The following is an 18857-nucleotide window of genomic DNA, read 5'->3' as shown; positions in this document are numbered from 1 at the left end:
ATCGGCGGTCGCATTGCACTTTAATTGGATGTCTTAATTAAAACAGTCTATGGTTACAGGATACAATATCCAAATTTAGTATTTACAGAGTTCAATAGCGTAATCAAAGATGGTAATGACATTAATATTAATATGTCTTATTATAATTTGATACTTAATATGAGAATGCTGATGCTCTGCACGTTATAGGTTCAGATATACACAGCTCCATAATCTGGAATAGACAATAGTAAGGTGTAAACCGCAGAATTCTCACGGCAACAGTTATTTGTGGTGTTGAAGTCTCGACTTGGTAATGTCAGGAAGAAGCTAGAGTAAACCCCGTTCCCGTGTGTTACGTACTTATGTACTTCGACTAGATAGTACTGAGTAGACAGTGGAGTACATAAGGATGAGAACTGTGTAAGGATACGACGGGTGAGTTAGGCGATGCGAGAACTAGAAACGTCCTGAATCGTAAGTCCTGAGTTTCTCCAAAAGCAGAATAGAACACATAGCCAACATCCTCTTTCACCTTCCTTCCTTCCTTCCACAGGAAGCTAAAGTCAAGTGGACTCACCGCCGGAAACTCCTCTAATGACTAAACTTGCTAATTTCGACCAATTAGAGCCACCTAACCAGTGGCCCCTTCCAGCGTCTACGACGTCGCCAAAGACCACCTCACCACCTTACAACCCTTCTCTTCTCTTCACTACTTCTGCTCCCGCTACCTTATTCACTTCATCCCTTTCTCTACTTGATGCAGCTTAGAAACCCCTGCTTATATATATGGATACTTACATACACAGGCATCCATTCACTTGCCCTCAAGTCGGCCACACTCCAGCTCTAATGTGCACTATATTCAATCTTGACCGACGGTAAATGCTTAGCGAGATAAATTTTGTCTAACCACCAATTCTGCATCACTGAATCCACTAATTAGTGTATAGATTATATATATTACTGTATTACACATCGAATAGACAATAATCTATACAAATTACTTTATGCATGGTTGCAATTATTGAATACATTTCATACTATACACATCTAAAATATTTAACTTTTAATTAATTAATTAATTAATTTAATTAATAATAATAAATAAAATTAATTAAAACTTGTGCAGAAGAGCTAATAAAAAATAAACTATTCAAAAGTAGTAAAATAAATTTTTTAAGTATGACTTTTAGCACGTTAATTAAATTATCCGCGTTTTTGAAATAAATAATAAAACGTTGAGTTTGCGTATAAATTAAAAACAATTTTCAGTGCATAATATATGTAATTTATATCCGCGTAAGCTTCTCGATGCGTTCTCAACTCTGGTGGATGTGTATAACCGCAGATAGCTCGTTATAGACGTAGGCGTACGCCTCTTCAAGTAAATTCTTACGTCTCCTCATTATATTTATAAATATGAATATAAATGTCTGCGATCTCGTTAAAATACAAGTGATATTTAACTATTGCGCAGTATGTTAACACCAAATTATGTTTTTTCAATTGAAAATTAACCGATTTCTCGGAAGAGTCAATGGTGTCCAAAAAAAAAAATTTTCTCTATTAAGTTACCGCCAGTGGATTGCATCGTAAGTTTGTAGTGCGGACAATATAATGTACGCATATAATATCAATGTAATAAGCGTAGGATTATTAAATGAGATGGGAGTGACTCTGATCTCTTGTAAGCTGATGTCAATCAAATGTACTCGGTTGCAAGCACACAGCATCCAACATCCAGCAGATGAACAGAGCGCTCATCGGTGGTTATACGAGTGGTCAGAGAGTATTGAGTGTCGTGGTCGGTTTGAAGTTAGCAATGGTGTGGAGTAACAAGCTGCCACTGTCCAATATTTATGGGGGGGCCTCGTAGGGGTCGTGAACGCGGACTCGAGAGCTTCAGCAGCACGATACGTGAATCCTCCTCAACTACATTCTCTTTTTCCTTTTCCGATCCACTGCTATAATACCAATCCTCACACTACACCCCATACACACTTTTACACCCAAGCTACATCAAATACGTCAGCGGAGCAATACCATACCAGCATTGTAGCTCGAGCCAACTGTTATTCGCAAATAACAGTTTTACACTTTGACTCTTTCAACTTGTGTATTATTGCCTCAGTGAAGAGGTCAACCTACAAAGGTTCTAAACTCTTATATTGCTCTGCGTTTACATGTCTGATGCAACACACACACATGCACACTAATAAAATACATATCCACACCCACTTTCACATGTGGAGTTTTACACATATGTATGCAAAATTCAATTATGCATATGGCATTTGGTACAAGGCTTTAAAAGTCACCAAGACATGTTTATATGAACTAGCAATTATTTTTACCACCAGCAATTGTTTTTTTGACTAAATTTATTTCAATTACAGTAAACAATTACTGTCAACCTTAAGCTGAGAAGCCATTTTGTGTACATAAATTATTATTTTTATGTACTTAAATAATTAATCCTGGTTACTCGAAATTGGTCTAATAGTATTAAATATCAAGTTTGTAACAGCCGTTAGTATCAGCATCTTTACGCGAAACAGCTACAAAGCTATAATATATATGTAATAAGAAGTATATATAACGAACGTATTAAAACTGGCAATGGATGCCGAAACTCTGTGCAGGCCAGCTCTCTCATAACGCCGGGTTTAATGCGTCTGAGATTTATGTCGTATAGCGCGGATGAAATTCCATCTTGTAGTGTATAGATATGTACATATGTAGGTATAGGTTCGTATGGAGAAAGGTTCATGCTCGGGCGGTATGGCAGAGCAGCCAAGAGTTATGCTTGCACTGATATCTATTATAAACCCATGAACCGCCCCTACACTAGTTTTCACGTGTCCTCTTTCTTCGTACATTTAACTCATGATATTTTAGCACTCTTGCACTCGATATGTGGCTCTCTGCACTCTCGAAACCAAGTACTCGTATTCTGGGGACACTTAATTAGATACGTATTTAGGGACTGAGTGTATTCCGATGTACCGATGCCCGAAACACCATCAGCAAAAGAGAAAGTTATGTCTGTACATATATATATGAAGTGCATGTACATATGTGGACACATACTTCTAGCACATTGGCTAGCACAGCTTTAACGGCTTCTATATACACTACTGGGTAATCTGACACTCCATTGAACCTTCCAATATGATTTATAATAGCGAAGTGCTTTATTTTAGCCTTTTTGACAATCGTGTGTCTTTATTATTGCCACTGATATATATGTATATATATATATATATATATATATATATATATATAAATACGTCAAATTATATTTAGCAAAAAAAAATGTTACGGCATAATTTTGTAGGGGTAGTGAATGTCAAAATTTTTTTTTGGATTAATAAAATAAAAATTTATTATTTTATCCGTAAGAAATATGAATATAAATATTTAAACTTGTTGCATGAATAGATAACAATGGGATAGTTATGCAAAACACAAAGTGGGAAATGGAAAAACTATAAAAGCAGAACGGCAACTACAAAGTCCTTGGTGTTGTAGAGTCTTGACGTCGGATGGTATAAGAGTGAAGCCTCTCACTCGGTGGTCAAGAGACTCTGGCTTTTTTCTTTTTACTTCCACTTCAGTATATTTGTTTGTATGTATATATGAGAGTACACTTTCGCTTTACTCATCTGTAAGGCTATCCCTCAGGAATAATATTTCACAGTGAAATGGCTGTAGTTGCATTCCTACCGACAACTATAACCAGACAACAATAAAATAAGGCATTTGTATCTCCTAATAACACTTTTTCTTACTTTTTTTCTTGTTTCTCCTCTCCATTTTGCTTGAGCCTTGGTCTTGGTCTTCATTTTTACAGTACTCACGCAAAAAGATTTTTCTCTCTACAGCAGTAAAAACATAAAGAAACATACCAGAGTCTTGAGCTTAAGACCCAAGTAAAGTAATACACTGAATGCTGAAAATAATCGCAGTAAAAGCTGACGATTTCTTGAGAATGCGACCGAGTTTGAGGCATAAACGCAAACATCAACCGAAAAAAATTTCTGCAAAAACAAAACATAGTAAAAGTAATAAATAAAATTTAAAAAAAGATAAAAAATAAAGCGAATCCGCACGTAATGATAACTTTGGTGCGAGGTATAATGACTGGTCGAATAGACGCAAAAAGAGAATAAGGGCAAAGAATACAGCACACAGACTCTCTGTTGGTTGCGAATAAAACGAGACCGAATAACTTTTAAAGAAAGGAAAGACTATAAATATCCCGAGAGAGCGAGCGAGTGAGAGCTCGGTTTTGAAAAATAATCTAATTATTGGTGAAAACGATTATAGTAATTATGCGAAAGATGAGTGGGTTCTCTGTTTGTTACCGTGGACCTTTATTAGACGTATATATATATACAGACAAATATATGTTTATACACATATATAGATGCCAAGAAGGTTTTTGAGGCAAATGAAAAGGTGTACTTTTCTACACGAAGATGATCCACCTTCTCATGATCATATGCCCTCGAGTCTTCTCGGAAGAATCACACAACGGAATCGAGAGAACCTAACGATCATGTAATTATCTTCATGCCTTTGGGCCAGACACTTTTATTTTGTCATACCATACATGTATTTAAAAAATTTTTTATCTAACAATTATACCTAACCCAATAATTACAATAAATTCAAAAATAGATATAGACAACACGTACATGTATATGTTATATCTATATATATATAGATAGACAGATACAATGAGATGATGCGCATTAGTTTTATTGATACAAAATTAAACTAGAGTTATCGTTGTTACTATCGCCCACGGACGTCCTCGTTATCATTCCTTATCGCTAACAACATCGCCACCATCTCGTTATTATCGGTTGTAATCGTCCTTGTGGCACTCGACGTCCTCGTTTTCGTAGGATCGTGATCGTTAATTATCTCTATCGGTTGCTTGTTCATCGTTTAGCTTCCTCTGCTTCTGCTCTGTTATGTTATCCCTTACTCACTCACACTCATTAGTGCTATAAGACTGTCTATTCAACTTCGTCATTATCATTCTGGTAATTACCAGTACACTTACACACACTCACATATTCACATCTACACAAATATATCACTCTGATCAACATATCCGAGTGTATTTATGCTCCGCAAATGTGTCTGTGCGAATGTGTGTATTTATACGCTATCGTCTCGTTATCGCAGTGAGGTCACTTCCGCTACTTAAAGAAAACTCGTTTCTTAGTATACACTCACGCACGCTTACAATCGGTCGGTTTATTTGATGAATTACGATTTTTCTTTTATCTCATTAGTAGACGTCGCGATAATTATCACTTAGGAAACCGGCTTAATTTATTTTTATGTTTTTTTAAATTTTTTAAGCCATTAAATAGATTTTCAAAGTAAATTTCCCCAGCTGAGTGATAAAATAAACGATTAATGGTTTACCAATCAACGTCAAAATTAGCACTCGTGGGTTTTATATAATTGAATGCAACAGCTGGCAGGTGATGCTGATAAAGGTTCCCTATTCCACACAATAATATACTACACCACATTTCATATATTATTAGAGTAATGATTAGTGAAATTGACGTTGAAGAGATTTTGTTTTTAAAATATTTTACACAACCTTTCATTTCAGTTTTAATACACTGTCATTTATACTCATTTTTTTTTTTCTACTTAATTTTGTCATGGGTAAAATTGCTTAGGGACTGAAATAATTACAAGGACTATGATGTATTGAGGAATACTTGTATACTTGTATCCACATGTATATTTATTTATACATTTTTAGAATTTTAAAATATCGTGAGAGCAAAGCCTGCTGATGGGTGATGTCCCAAAAACCACACGCTGAGTTTTACCAAGAAGGACCGTCGTTATTAATTAAGAATCGGCGGCATCCACAGGCCTCTCAGATGCTCATGCTTATTATAATCCATATGGGTATGAGCCCGTCCCCAGGTAAAGCCAACAGAAGGAAAATAAAAAATAAAAAAAAATATTCAGTCAAATGAGATTTTTAAAATGAGACATTTTCGGTTACTTCATTTTAAATCCATCCACCCGAAATTCTTCGCAACCACTAAATCATTTTTTTTCTAAGACCCGATCTAAGTAGATTACAGAGATAATATTTGAATTTTTAAATTTTATTGTTATAAATTACGTATTTAACTGTACACATAAAAAAATTTTTATTTAAAATTAATGACCACATTAAATCGAACAAAGAAAAAGTTTTAATTTATAATTTAAATTGGTATAAGTTTAAAAAATAAATTAGTAAAGAAAATTATATCATCGACCAAGGCAATAGTTATGTATATATGTATATATATATATGTATATTTATATAAGAACAGCTGGTGAACTCTGTAACGATAGCAGCAAATGAGATGGACTGAGAGAGCGCGAGCAGGTCACCAGAGCGGTAGCAAGTTAATGAGATTACTTTCTCGAGGGCGGAGGGAAATGAGAAGATCTGATTGGACGCCGGAAAAGATCATAAAGGCGAGTAATTAGAGCAAGCTTTGTTCGTTCGTACAATGGAATTCGTGAAGCGGAATTGCTATTTCCGTATATACATATACATATACACATACATATATATTTATCAATCACGGTGAAAAAAAAGTAAAGCTTCGTATCAAATTTTTGAAATTGGGCATCATTCTATTGGCTTTCGTCAATCAGCCAATAAATAAATTACTATTAATACCCTCGACTACGCTAATGATGAAATTAAAAAAAATTTTGAATTTATGTTTCAGATAAAAATAGAAATAAAGAAGAAGAAGCGGTCATTTACGTGAAAGTAGAGGTTAAATACAGGAGAGCAATCGTGATCTAGTGAATAAATTTATTTGTGACGGAAAGTCGGTGGGCTTTAAGGCCCACCCATCTAATTGGTCAAGCTGGCGAGCGCTTTGACCGCTGGTATGAACCCCCACCACCCGGGCCACTCAGCAGCATACCCTCATCACCCCTCGCTGTCGAGTAGTCCGCACCACCCTGGTGCCGGAGGACCTCATCACGGAGGATACGGCACTCCTGGCAGCGGCAATAGCGGCGGTGGAGCCGGTGGTGCCAGCAGCGGTGCAGGAAGTAATAGTACCTCGACGCCGGATCTGCCCAGTCCCCACTCACCTCTAAGTCATTCAGGCCAAGGTGACCCCGGTACACCCTATGGTTCCATGTCAGGCACACCGGGCATGGGCAGCAATGGCCATCTTCACGGTGGCGGGGGTATGATGGGTGACAATCCTCATCACTCTGTACACACACATCCTCACTTGCCCGGACATCCTGCGTATCCTCCTGTCAACCATAATAACAACAATTGCACCTTAAAGGTAAGAATTCTTCAACCAGTAACTGGGTAAATTTTTTTTTTCTGAAGATTTATTGGGATTTAGATAAATCAATAGCGATTATTGAAAATGGTTTAAATTTCTGAGCTGCTGTGGAATGTGATTGAGTCCAAAGTACGTCAGTATTAAGTCCACACATGTATAGATATGTATGTATGTAAGTGAGTTAATGCTATTGGAATAGTATTGAGCATAATTTATAATAATAGACATTGTATTTTATTGTATAAGAAATTTATCGGTGACACATGAGCTCAGATTTGGGTGTAGAGTTGATAAGATCGTGTGAAAAAATATTTTCTACCGTTGGAAACGAGTGGATGAGAATATTGAGAGTAGAGTTTTGTTTGTGGGTACAAGATTTAGTTTATATGTATGTATATACATACAGTTGTGTATACCTCTCGGTTGTATTCTCTTAGCCGAGAGGTTCTTGCGTCATCGTTAAGGTTGTTGAAACTAGCATGAGCTCGTGTCGGTTCCCCAAGTGCTGTTGGCCTACACTTTCTAAGCGCGTGGTGGTTCAGCAACAACGATCATCGAATAGAGAAAGCCAGTAGGCGGAAGCATTGCCAAAGATATTTCGTATTCTTGTTAAATAGGATATTTCGTATTTTTTATTATGTATATACACATATTTATTTTCATTTTTATTAACCGAGTACAACTATATTTAAAATTAAGTTTCTCTCTTTAAAAAAAATTAAAAAATAGCAATCATTTATTTTCGTAATTGAATTTATACCGTAAAATTAATTAAAATTAAATTGGAGTAAAAAATGATATTAACATTTTTTAATTAAAAAAATTTCATTAAGATAATTGGCTATAAAAATTAATTGTAACAATTTTTAAATTGCTTTAAAATATTAACTTATTTAAATGAAAATTCGTATGACCACTTGCCTTTGCTGTTACACATTTCGTAGTAAATATATATGTATATATATATATGTATAATAAGAAATTTATTTTCATCCAAATGACGTCATTATTCCGAGAATTGTGGGAATGATGAGGAAAAAATGAAATGAAATGGTTGACGTGTCGGCAATGACACATCGGGACTCAATCAACGCACATAGTGTGCACACAGTAGAGTATAGTGTACTTATAATAGCAAAGTTTAAGGACGACAGAAGATGGAGGAACAAATAGCCAAGAGTGCAAAAGAGTGATGTTAATGACGAGGGGCATCGGAGCCTTATAGCTTAACAGAGGGGCCTCTCAAGCTGAAATTCCACGGGTATTATCCGGCTATGCGACCCTCACTTAGCTCGCCATTGACAAACGTAACAATATGGGCATTTACCATGGAGAAATATAATTGAATGGGGCAAAGAGTGTTGCGGGGTCGAGCTCTGTGGAGTCTGCTGGCTCTGTGCGAGCGACAGAGACCGAAAGACCCAGAGTACATTAAGGACGAGAAACTACTATACTATATATACGTATATATCTATATATATGTATGTATATATTTATATGTGTATGTAAAGGTAAAGCAAAAGAAATGGGAAAGACAGAGAGGGCAAGATACTTCTCCCACCTTTTTCACTACCACCATAACAACCAATGGGACCCTTCCCCCTTAGCACGTTCGTTAGGTCCTTTCTAGGCTCTTCTTTTTGTACATATTCTTCATCGGTATCCCCCTCCACCGGCTCACTACCGTCGTCATCATCTATACCTCGGAAACAGAACGCAACGGGGTACCTGAACCCAGAGACCCCGAGAGGCATTCAGGTCCCAAAGCCATCCGGCAGACCCCGTCCAGTCAGTTGGGTCCTGACTTCGGTCGGGGCTAGTTCGTCGTTTTCTGTGCATTCCAACACACACTACAGTTTACTTCTCTACAGTTTGCTCCTTACACACTTATACATTACTGTATACTCTATACTTTAACATCATTTAAAACTAACTCACTCACTCGCTGAAGAACTCGCTCTCTTTCTTTCTCTGTTACTCACTCACACGTTCACCAACTTTTTTACTCACTCTCTCTCAGTGCACAGTGTTTTTCATTCTCCGTTTCTTTTCGTTCTCCCTACTCGTATCGCCGAGTATCGTGGTGATTTTACTCAAACGTCTGAGAGTAACCAGTCGTGTTTGTTGCGTGTGGGTACGATCAACGTGTTGTGAGTCGAGTCAGTTGGAGCACATTTAGTAAAGTCTTATATTCCTCTGCCTTATATTACATTACCTTACCACAAGTTTCATTAACCAGAGGCTAGATTATCTATAATAAATCTTCATTTCGTTATAATCCACTGGGTATTAATGCTGCCAAGTGTTTTGGAGTAACGTTCATTCAAGTGATTATTTGAGTGCATAAGCCGCCGCGTTGTTCCTTGTTTCGTCTACTGGATTGGGAAATAAATAGCCATCAGATTAATCCACCATACGCTGGTTCGTTTTTCTGAACACTACTGGACTTGGTAGTAGTAGTGGTCAGTGAATTAATTGCCGAAAACAAACAATCGGCATTTTCTCACCATGGAGATCCACACTCATCACTACAGCGCCATCACTGCGCGTATGAACCAAATGAAGTGTTTTCCCGGTGACAAAATTGTGAGTTAATATTATTTCTAAACTAGTAGCATGGATGCATGTGTGTGTAAGTGGGAATGTCTATCAGTATAAGTATGAGTAAGAGTAAATAAGTTGTTTTAGAGCTGTAGGAACAAGTGCATGTACTTGTTTGTCCTACTGCTCTGAAGAAAAAGAACGTGGTTGTATTTAAAATGTGTTACGGAGATGAAGGAAAGAGAAGTTGAGGTGATCTTGGTTCAGTTGCTGGTATTGGAGATGGTAGTGGTGGAGGAAAGAGTAAGAGCTGGTTGGTGGTGGCAGATTATAAGTCAGAGAGAGAGGGTTTTGGGATATTTACTGCAAGGTTTGCCTGAAATGAATTCCCGAGCGACGAAGACGACGCACTGAGAGCACCAACCGCAAGGACATTGGATTTCAAGATCCTCACAACGATCCGTGGTCCGCTTTTGGGATTCTAATGTCCCGTTTTACTAGTCTCCTGTCTCTGGTCTCTGGTCTGTTGTCTGTAGTCGGGTGTTTGATATTCAACGAAAACTCGTTTGTATTACTGAAGAGTGCGGCGATTCAATCGACTTTCCTTCGATGAGTGCGATTGAAAATTTTGTTGGCTATTTATATTGGCGCGTTTTAGAAAATTATCTTTGGAGCATGAAAATTTCGAACATTGATAGCCTGGCGTTGTTTAATTAAAAGTCGATTTAGCTGACGGGAAATTGATTTTTTTTTTATTTCTAAAGCGGAATTGATTTTTTTTATCGGTTTGTTGTAAAATGAAGTATTTTTTCTGCTGTTCTTTCCTACGCGTGACCGTCGCGAACGAGTGATTTTGAGGAGATTGGCTTTTGCGTAAAAAGATACGGGTGCGTGATTTCGGTCAAGTAGCTCTTATTATTCACTATACCGTTTAGTTTGTCTCTTACGAAATATTATCGCTGAATTAATATAATATAAAATATTATAATAACAATAATTTATAAAACATTTCGGTAAAACTCAAAGTCCATTTTTTAAAACTTTCAGGAAATTTTAAAAAATTCTCACGACAAATCCTTCAATCAGATTTTTTTTTACACAAAAGTATCAATAGATAAATTATCGTAGATTTCTACTTTATCAACTCTCACTTGAATAAAAAAATAAGGAGGAACGTAACCTAGTAATGATCCTGAAATTAGCAGGCAACTAAAAATTTTTGGACTTTTTTTTTTTAACAATTTAATTTAAAAAATAAAAAACTAAAAATATGCACATGTAGGAAATTTAACAAACTATAGGTGCAATTTTTCAAAATATTTTTTTTTTTATAATTTATCATTTTTAAAAAATCCAAAAATTATTAGACGTCGGCTTACTTTAGAATCATGGCCTAGAAATCATTTCAATAATAATTTATAGTTAAATTTTACTCTCAAATTTTTAAAATTAACTTTTAAGAAATCCACAAGATTGATTACGTATTTAAGCATTTAATTATTCGAAGTACATACGAACCGAGCAACAGAACCCGAAAAGTTAAAATTTAATTATTTTGATGAATGCGAGAGTGAATGGTAATTTTTTAAAGAAAGTACAGAGCGCTCCGATAATTCAAAGTTAATTTATCTGCCCTTTCAACAAAAAAATTCATGACCTATAAAATAATATCACTATTTGTATGATTGCAGCAAGAAGGACCTCCAGGCGCAACGAATATGCAATTCTGCGCGGGCTGTAACGGCAGGATAGTAGAAAGATTTTTACTCCACGCGATGGATCGTTATTGGCACAACAGTTGTCTCAAGTGTAATTGTTGCCACCTACCTCTGATAGATTTGGGCGCATCCTGTTATCTCAAAAACAACATGATCCTCTGCAAGACCGACTACATGAGGTAAGTGCATCTTTATATATTCTTGACACAAACGCGAACCTCACCCCAGCCATAAATATTTATAATACACATAATAACAATGCAATTAAACTTAATCCTTTTATCCATTTAATCGTTAATTGATTTCCGGATTAACTCGGAATTTCGCTACTTAACTGAAATCCGATAGTTATATTAAAGTAATTGTCGCGCAATACGCCCTCCTATTCATTTTAACTTAATCCCACTACCCAGGAGCCCTAATGAAAATGTTTCCTATCCGTCGTTTATTGCCTAATGTCCCTTTATATTTCGCTCTAATGCAATTACTCACTCTTGTGCTCATAAATATAAATCTCAATAATATATTTAATTATATAATTGAGTTACAAGTTTACGTACTTGTACGCATTAGACACAACGTACAAAAGTCAGCTTGTAAATAAAACGAACGCGCATATAAGTAAATTATTTTAGTGACGATAATTCTAAATGTCTTGGGGAAAGAGAGTTACATGTGGTTGTGTTGATACTGCGGGTCTACTTGTGATGTTACAAAGCTCAGAGCTAGGTAATCGTTGGGGACCGTTGTTCCAAATTTAGAGGATTCGAGGTCAGAGTACAATTTAATGAGAAACAGACGTCGACTTACATTACATTAGGTGGACCCGTCCGCCGCTCGGAATAGATCGACGTGCTGTTGCTGCCTCCAAAGTCCGACCAGACCATTCCTCCTCGTTTAGTTCAGTTCTTTAGGTCTAACCGTCGGATACTTACGGTGTGTTGCCTCTCGCTTTTTATCTCATCCATCTTTTTCTTCTTCTCCATCTTCATCTTCTTGCCCTCTCCTCCCCTCCCGCCATTTCCTCATCTTTTTGTGCTTAAACTTGTTGTACTTATTTTCATTTCAACTGTCATGGTGCACTCTGTACCTCTGTGTACCCTCTGTACAATACTGCACAATATATACACTCTGCTCTATACTCTGCGTCACTTTAAGTCCCAAACGAACGAGATACGCAACGCTAAGAGCCAATTACTCTACCACAGACATCGTTTTTATGTTAAAAAATAATATACCTATATAATTATGTATTTAATGTGTATGTTGGTTTTTCGGCTGCTGATAAATTTTAATTTAAAAATTTTTAAAATATATAAATGTATATATTTTTTTTTTTCTTTACTTTTCCGGTTAAATTTATTTACTGTAATAATTTGATGTAAAGGGAATTTAAATTTTTAGAACATGAGATTTGAATTTAAAAGACAGAATTAAAAAAAATTTTTTTTTCTAGCATTTAAAAATCACGTCAGGCGCCATTTAACTCAAATTATTTTTCTCAGAATATTTTACCTGTCACGTTTTTTTTTTTTTTTTTTTTTTTTTTATTCTCATCAAATCTATTTTAAATTATCGAGTATTTTTTGTTGGATAAAAATAAAAAAATGTTAAATAGAATCTTATCAATCGTTTGTCTATTCCAGCTTGTTATAGAACCGAATAACTAAATAATTGAAAAAAATAGTAAGATAAAACTAGAGCAGAATAAAAATAAACAGTTTATATAAATGAAAAGTATTATTCGTGCAGGAAACCCGAATGTTTTTGAGAAAGAAGTTGGGGGCAACGAAAGTGAATGAAAAACGTTTTTCCAAAGCTTGCGACGGGAAAATAAACAAATAAAACAGTGAGCACGTGGACTAGATGAGCAGGTGTGTGGGTGAGAGAGAGACGAATGAGAGAAATAGAAGATGATAGAGATGGCTCGTTTCTTTTGGATTCAAGGAATGTTTCAATCAGTTTGATTGAAGGGCTGAGCTACAGCGAGAGGGTAAACTCGATTTACAGGCATCTACGTATACGTCTATACGTGTGTACTGGGGTAGAGCAGGGTGGTGCTTTACCGCGGGAACGGGGACAGGCACGCAAGGGGATGTGTGGGTATACACTGCGGTAGTCGTGCAGGAGCTGGTTCTCGTCGTTGGGGGTTAGGTTGACTGCCGGCAAGTCGTGTGTGTATAGAATGAGCCAAGTGAGTGAGACCGACAGACAGACTTACTTCAAATACTGGTACTACTGCTACTTGCACTGATAGTAGTTGTAGTAGTAGTAGTATACAGAAGCAATAGAGAAAATGAGATAGAAAATGAATCAAGGGGTGGGTGCTACAATCACCAGGATGCGTCCAATCATCCTTCTCTTCCCTTTCGGCATTTTGGCTGATACATAGACGTTAGATTGAGAGAGTAAGTGAGCGAATAAAAAGAGAAATACATGTATATGTATATGTGTGTTAGATTTATAGGTATGTATGTATGTGTGAGAAAGAGCGAAGATACTTGAGAATGTTACTTTTCGTTCATATGAGAGAGCAAGAGAGTGAGGGTTGAATAGGAGAAATAGTAGATTGTAGTAGTGAGGTTCTGGTCGACACGAGAACGACGACGACGACACGCGGCCGAGGAAGACGGGAGGGCCAATCATCGCGGTGGCTTTCCACTGGAGCGCGTCAGCCCGACGTCACGCGGTCCCTGTGTTGGCCTAGATGTGCAATCAGACTGGCTTCAACCAGCATCAGATCCTTCCCTCTACCCGCGACTCGTGTCTTCTTGGTGCGGGTTGCCACTCTACGTGCATCATCACCCCCTCGCTTCTTCCTGGCCGAATACCAAATTCCGGCAATTTGCTAGCTGGGCTGGTTGTTGTAGGTACTTTGTTGAATCAACATGATTGGGCTTGACGCAATGAGGTATACCGACGATAAACGAACCAAAAATATAAGAGCTTAAGATGTGACGGATAGATTTCTACACAAGTATTTTTATTTTTATTTTTTTTTTTTTTATCAGTATACATATAATATATAATATATGTTTTTAGTATTTTTTGAAAAATGTTCTTTTATATTTTATTGCTAGTACTAATTAGTTTATCGTAGCTATTTAAAAGTAATGGCCAACTATTAAAAGGTAAATTAATTTGGCCTAATTTCTTATCAGCACGGAAATTAGCGTCGACCTCATGACAACCGTCTGTTTAAAAGATAACTCGTCACGTGAATATAAAGTACTTTTAAAATAAACCGGTTGAGTTATATGAACATACAAACATTTATTTGTAAATATATTCAAGAAACAATAAAAATAAAAAATGAAAAAAAAAAAAAAAAAAGAAAAGAAGCCGGTAAAATAAAAAAAATAAACAAATGAATAAATAATGAGTTTATGAGTATTGTGCGTTGTAAATAGCAAGAGAGTAGTGAAATGAAAAATAAAAGGAGTATACTTTAGGGTAGAAAGAGCGGGAGAGAAAGAGGTGGCGCAGGAGGGTGGCAACGTTGGCGATAAGGGGTTCATTAGAGGCAGTTTATTACCGCCTTTGAAGTCTCTCGCGTGTTGCCATTAAGTCTCGCTCGATATCTCGTAATATCTCGCTCTAATCTTGTGAGGAGAAGTTAATTGCTACCTCCCTCTCTGCGTTTCCCGTCTTCCTTTATCCCTCTATTTCTTCTCACCCCTTCGACGCCGGCGTCTTCCTCTTCTTCGTCTTCGTCTTCAGACACGATTATCCTGGCGCACGTGTCGTTGGTTTTACTTCTATTCACTATTAAACACATACTTTGAAATCTGAATTTAACCAACCTCCACATTCTGCGTGCGTACGCGGATAATTTTAGTACACACTTTATACTTCAATAATTAATCCTTTTGAAATATTTTGCTGTAAAATTTACTTCGCCAAAGATTTTTCGGATAATCACTTTGACATCGCGGCTTTAATTTTGGTTTAAAATATTATTGAACGATGAGTTTTAATCAATTGGTACAGATTGTTCAATTAATTTAATTATCGCTCAGTCAAAGTTCCGTGAAAGTTTATGTACGCAAATTCTGATGGTAAATTCAAACGTTATATTTACTATTCAGAAGGTAATTAAACCGTCAATTGCAATTCAAGTAAATTAATCGATATTTTAATGAAATTCAACAGTAATCACACATCTGAAAATTATGAAAATTATTTTAGTCATACTACTACTACTACTATTGTTTGGGGTTATTAAGTTATTAATATAATAACTTTCGTTTATATATGACGTATCATTTCTAATAGTGGGAATCTCTGAAAATATGAGTAATGCGCGTGTTCAGAATCCCGTTGAAATGAAATCACATTTTTCGTTTAACGTTTTGTCCGATGACACACGTCTTGCAAAAGCTCAACACTGTAGCTTTCAGCTTTAGATTTTTCATATATATATATTTTAGCAAACAGATAATACACGTGTAGGATGAGAAAGTGAGAAAGAGACGATGCACGTCACGTTTGTCATCTCGTGGATATTAGACGGCGTTTATGTCTCTTCCGTTGACGGCCTTAGTCTTTGTGGTTAATAATAAATTAAATCAACACTTATTTTTTAGTATCCGTAATTTTTTTGCAAATGACAAGTTTTCAAATTTTATGACTTTATCAAAAGTCTATGACTTTTTTTAAAATTAATAATTTTTTTAACCAGCCTCATTTTGCCTTAAAGTAAAAAAAAATTTTTTTATTCTCTTCAAATTTGGACGCTATGAAAAAAATTTAGTAAAATCAGGATCGATAAATTTTCTCTTACAATTTTCACTGGCGTTCCTCTGTAAAAAAAACAATGCGTCTTTATTCAATACTGCTGTGTATTGTTATTATTATTGTTGTATTGTCCAAGTTGTTGATTATCAAAAGAGCCAAGTGGTAGATCGCATTGACTCATCGCTTCGTCTATATACATAGCCATATATGTACATATATATCCAAAGCATTACACTGAATAATATATAACGACATCGTCACGTACTGCGCAAACGAATTTCCCGTACTTTGCTCCTTTGACGGAGATCTCCGGGTATCGGTACTCAAACGTACCTAGTGTGTAGATAGTGCACAGCTCGCACGTACGTCAAGAATAGATAATCCGTAAAAAAAAAAAAAAATAGCCGTCACATTGACAACATACAGAAAACCTTTTTCTCTATACTCATCTCTTGCACTGTACCACTTTCTATATAACACTGGTGTATATATGTACAAGTAGGAACCGACGTCCAATGACGCCAGGCAATTACTCCAGTAGCCCCCTCTTGTTTTCGCTCTGTTGCAATTATTGCCAGGACATCCTTTGTTTTCTACTAATTGAAAAATACTCGCGAGTAACGATAGCTATGTAAAAAAAAGAAAAAATTAACCGGCATGGAGCTAGAGAGGAAAGAAGGAAAAGACACCCGTGGAACTTTATCGGCTTGGGATTCTCTACGGTATCTGTCAAAGACGCGTGTGACTCAGATAAAAAACAAAATAGAAAAAAAAATATTTATAGATAGGGGACGAGTAAATTGAATTTATTTAATCAGTTAACTTACTATCCACGTTTTTATACATTAATGCTGAAGCAAAAACTTCTTTTTCGATAAATGTATGCTGGGTAACTTTAATTTTTATTTATATTCATTGGACACAATTCCATCCAATTAATTAAACAAAGCGATTTATATACGGACGCGTATGTGTGGCCAATAGTCAACACAAAAATAATATTATTAAACTTTATTTTCTTTCCGCAATTTTTATATATGTACAAATTAAATGGATTTCTCCATTTATGTGTTTGCTTTAGTGATTTTGAAAAGACTGTGAGTGCAGCCATGTGAATTCATTCAAATATCAAAAGCTTTTACTGTATAGACAATCGAATTTATTGATATTAATTAAAGTGAGAATTCGCTTGTGAATTAAAAAAATTTAATTACTGACAAATGTGAATTTTATTTATATTAACTTCCCGCTATCAAAAATTGAAATTGGAAAAAAGGAAATTGTTGAATTCAGTTGAATTTTCAAAAATGAAGATTTTGACAGGTGTCGAGGTTCGAAGGAAATTATTATTGTTATTGACAATAATTACTAATAAATGATTTTGAGACTATTGAGCCGTGAAAAGTTTTTGAGATAATCCGCGGGGTCAACCATTTTTTGGATTTATTTGAATTCATTAAAATCACGTATAATTATGTGAATGAGATTTTGTGATGCTTGAAATCTATTACTCTTAAACAGTTGACAAATAACCTGACAAATGTTTTTTAGGTATTTCTTTAATTTAATTTTTTATTTTGGTTGTTGTTTTTATTGTTTTTATCGTCTTTACTCGTGTGTTCTCTCCGCAAAACCATTCGCTGCTCGTTGCACATCATGAATTTTAATCCGCGCGTCAGTTAGACGTTAAAAAAACTCACTTGTGAACGTAAAAACAGAAACAACAAAAAATAAAATGATAAAAAAACGACACATGTTAATATTTTTTCAAAGAGTTTCAGTCTCACGGACTTTTTTCAGAAAGAAAAATAAACTTTGTCATTCTGCCGTTACTAAAATAAAACCATTATTACAATGAAATTTATCTAAATACATCGATAAATATCATTTGAACAAATAATTTTGAATTTAAAAATTAATAAACATAGTAGGTGTTAAAAATAAAAGCACTTAATTAAAATTTACACAACAAAAATTCTAGTAACGCTCACTGAAATGGAATACGTTAGAACATTTAAAGTTTTTTATTTTTTTTTCCTATGGTACATCAACTGCCCGAATTCCCCTTTGACGGGTTTTGTTCACTCGTGAAAAACCAATCGGTTCCAACGAGCAGTCGATGCGTAAAATATACGTCATTTGCTTGTAAAAATACGTCGCCTTTAATTTGTCAAACCGCACAGGAAAAAAATTAAAACAAAAAAAATACTTCGCCGCTTCATACTTTCAATTATGCCGCTAACGCTCTTTCTCACTTTTATTTTTATCTCTCATCCAAACTAAATCAATTTTATTTTTTATCCTAACTCTTTTCTCTCCTGCGGAATTATTAAATGCATACACACATATATAATATATATATGTATATATATATAACAACTATTACTACTGTACAGGTTGATAAAAAAAAATGTCACGAATATTTGATCAAAGAAATAAATTGATTTACATCAATAATCCAATAATTTTTAATAACAATACTCTTTTTATGTATATTAATATCAAAGAAAATTTTTTT

The 18857-nt window shown here is 35.4% G+C and overlaps 1 protein-coding gene across 2 annotated transcripts in view; it reads left to right on the top strand.

Moving 5' to 3' along the window:
• The window catches only part of LOC103575219 (LIM/homeobox protein Lhx3), a 108464-nt gene that overhangs the window by 71751 nt on the left and 17856 nt on the right, over window positions 1-18857 (top strand). For both annotated transcript variants that reach the window (XM_053737621.1, XM_014441897.2), the window contains 2 exons: window positions 6759-7340; window positions 11576-11781. In XM_053737621.1, the coding sequence (XP_053593596.1) occupies window positions 6927-7340; window positions 11576-11781 (620 nt within the window). In that variant the 5' untranslated portion in view covers window positions 6759-6926. The remainder of the gene's footprint in view (window positions 1-6758; window positions 7341-11575; window positions 11782-18857) is intronic.

The sequence above is a fragment of the Microplitis demolitor genome, chromosome 3 (genome assembly GCF_026212275.2).
Source record: "Microplitis demolitor isolate Queensland-Clemson2020A chromosome 3, iyMicDemo2.1a, whole genome shotgun sequence".
Taxonomy (NCBI): Eukaryota; Metazoa; Arthropoda; class Insecta; order Hymenoptera; family Braconidae; genus Microplitis; species Microplitis demolitor.
The sequence above is the reverse complement of the archived record's forward strand: the minus strand, read 5'-3'. Positions and strand labels throughout refer to the sequence as shown.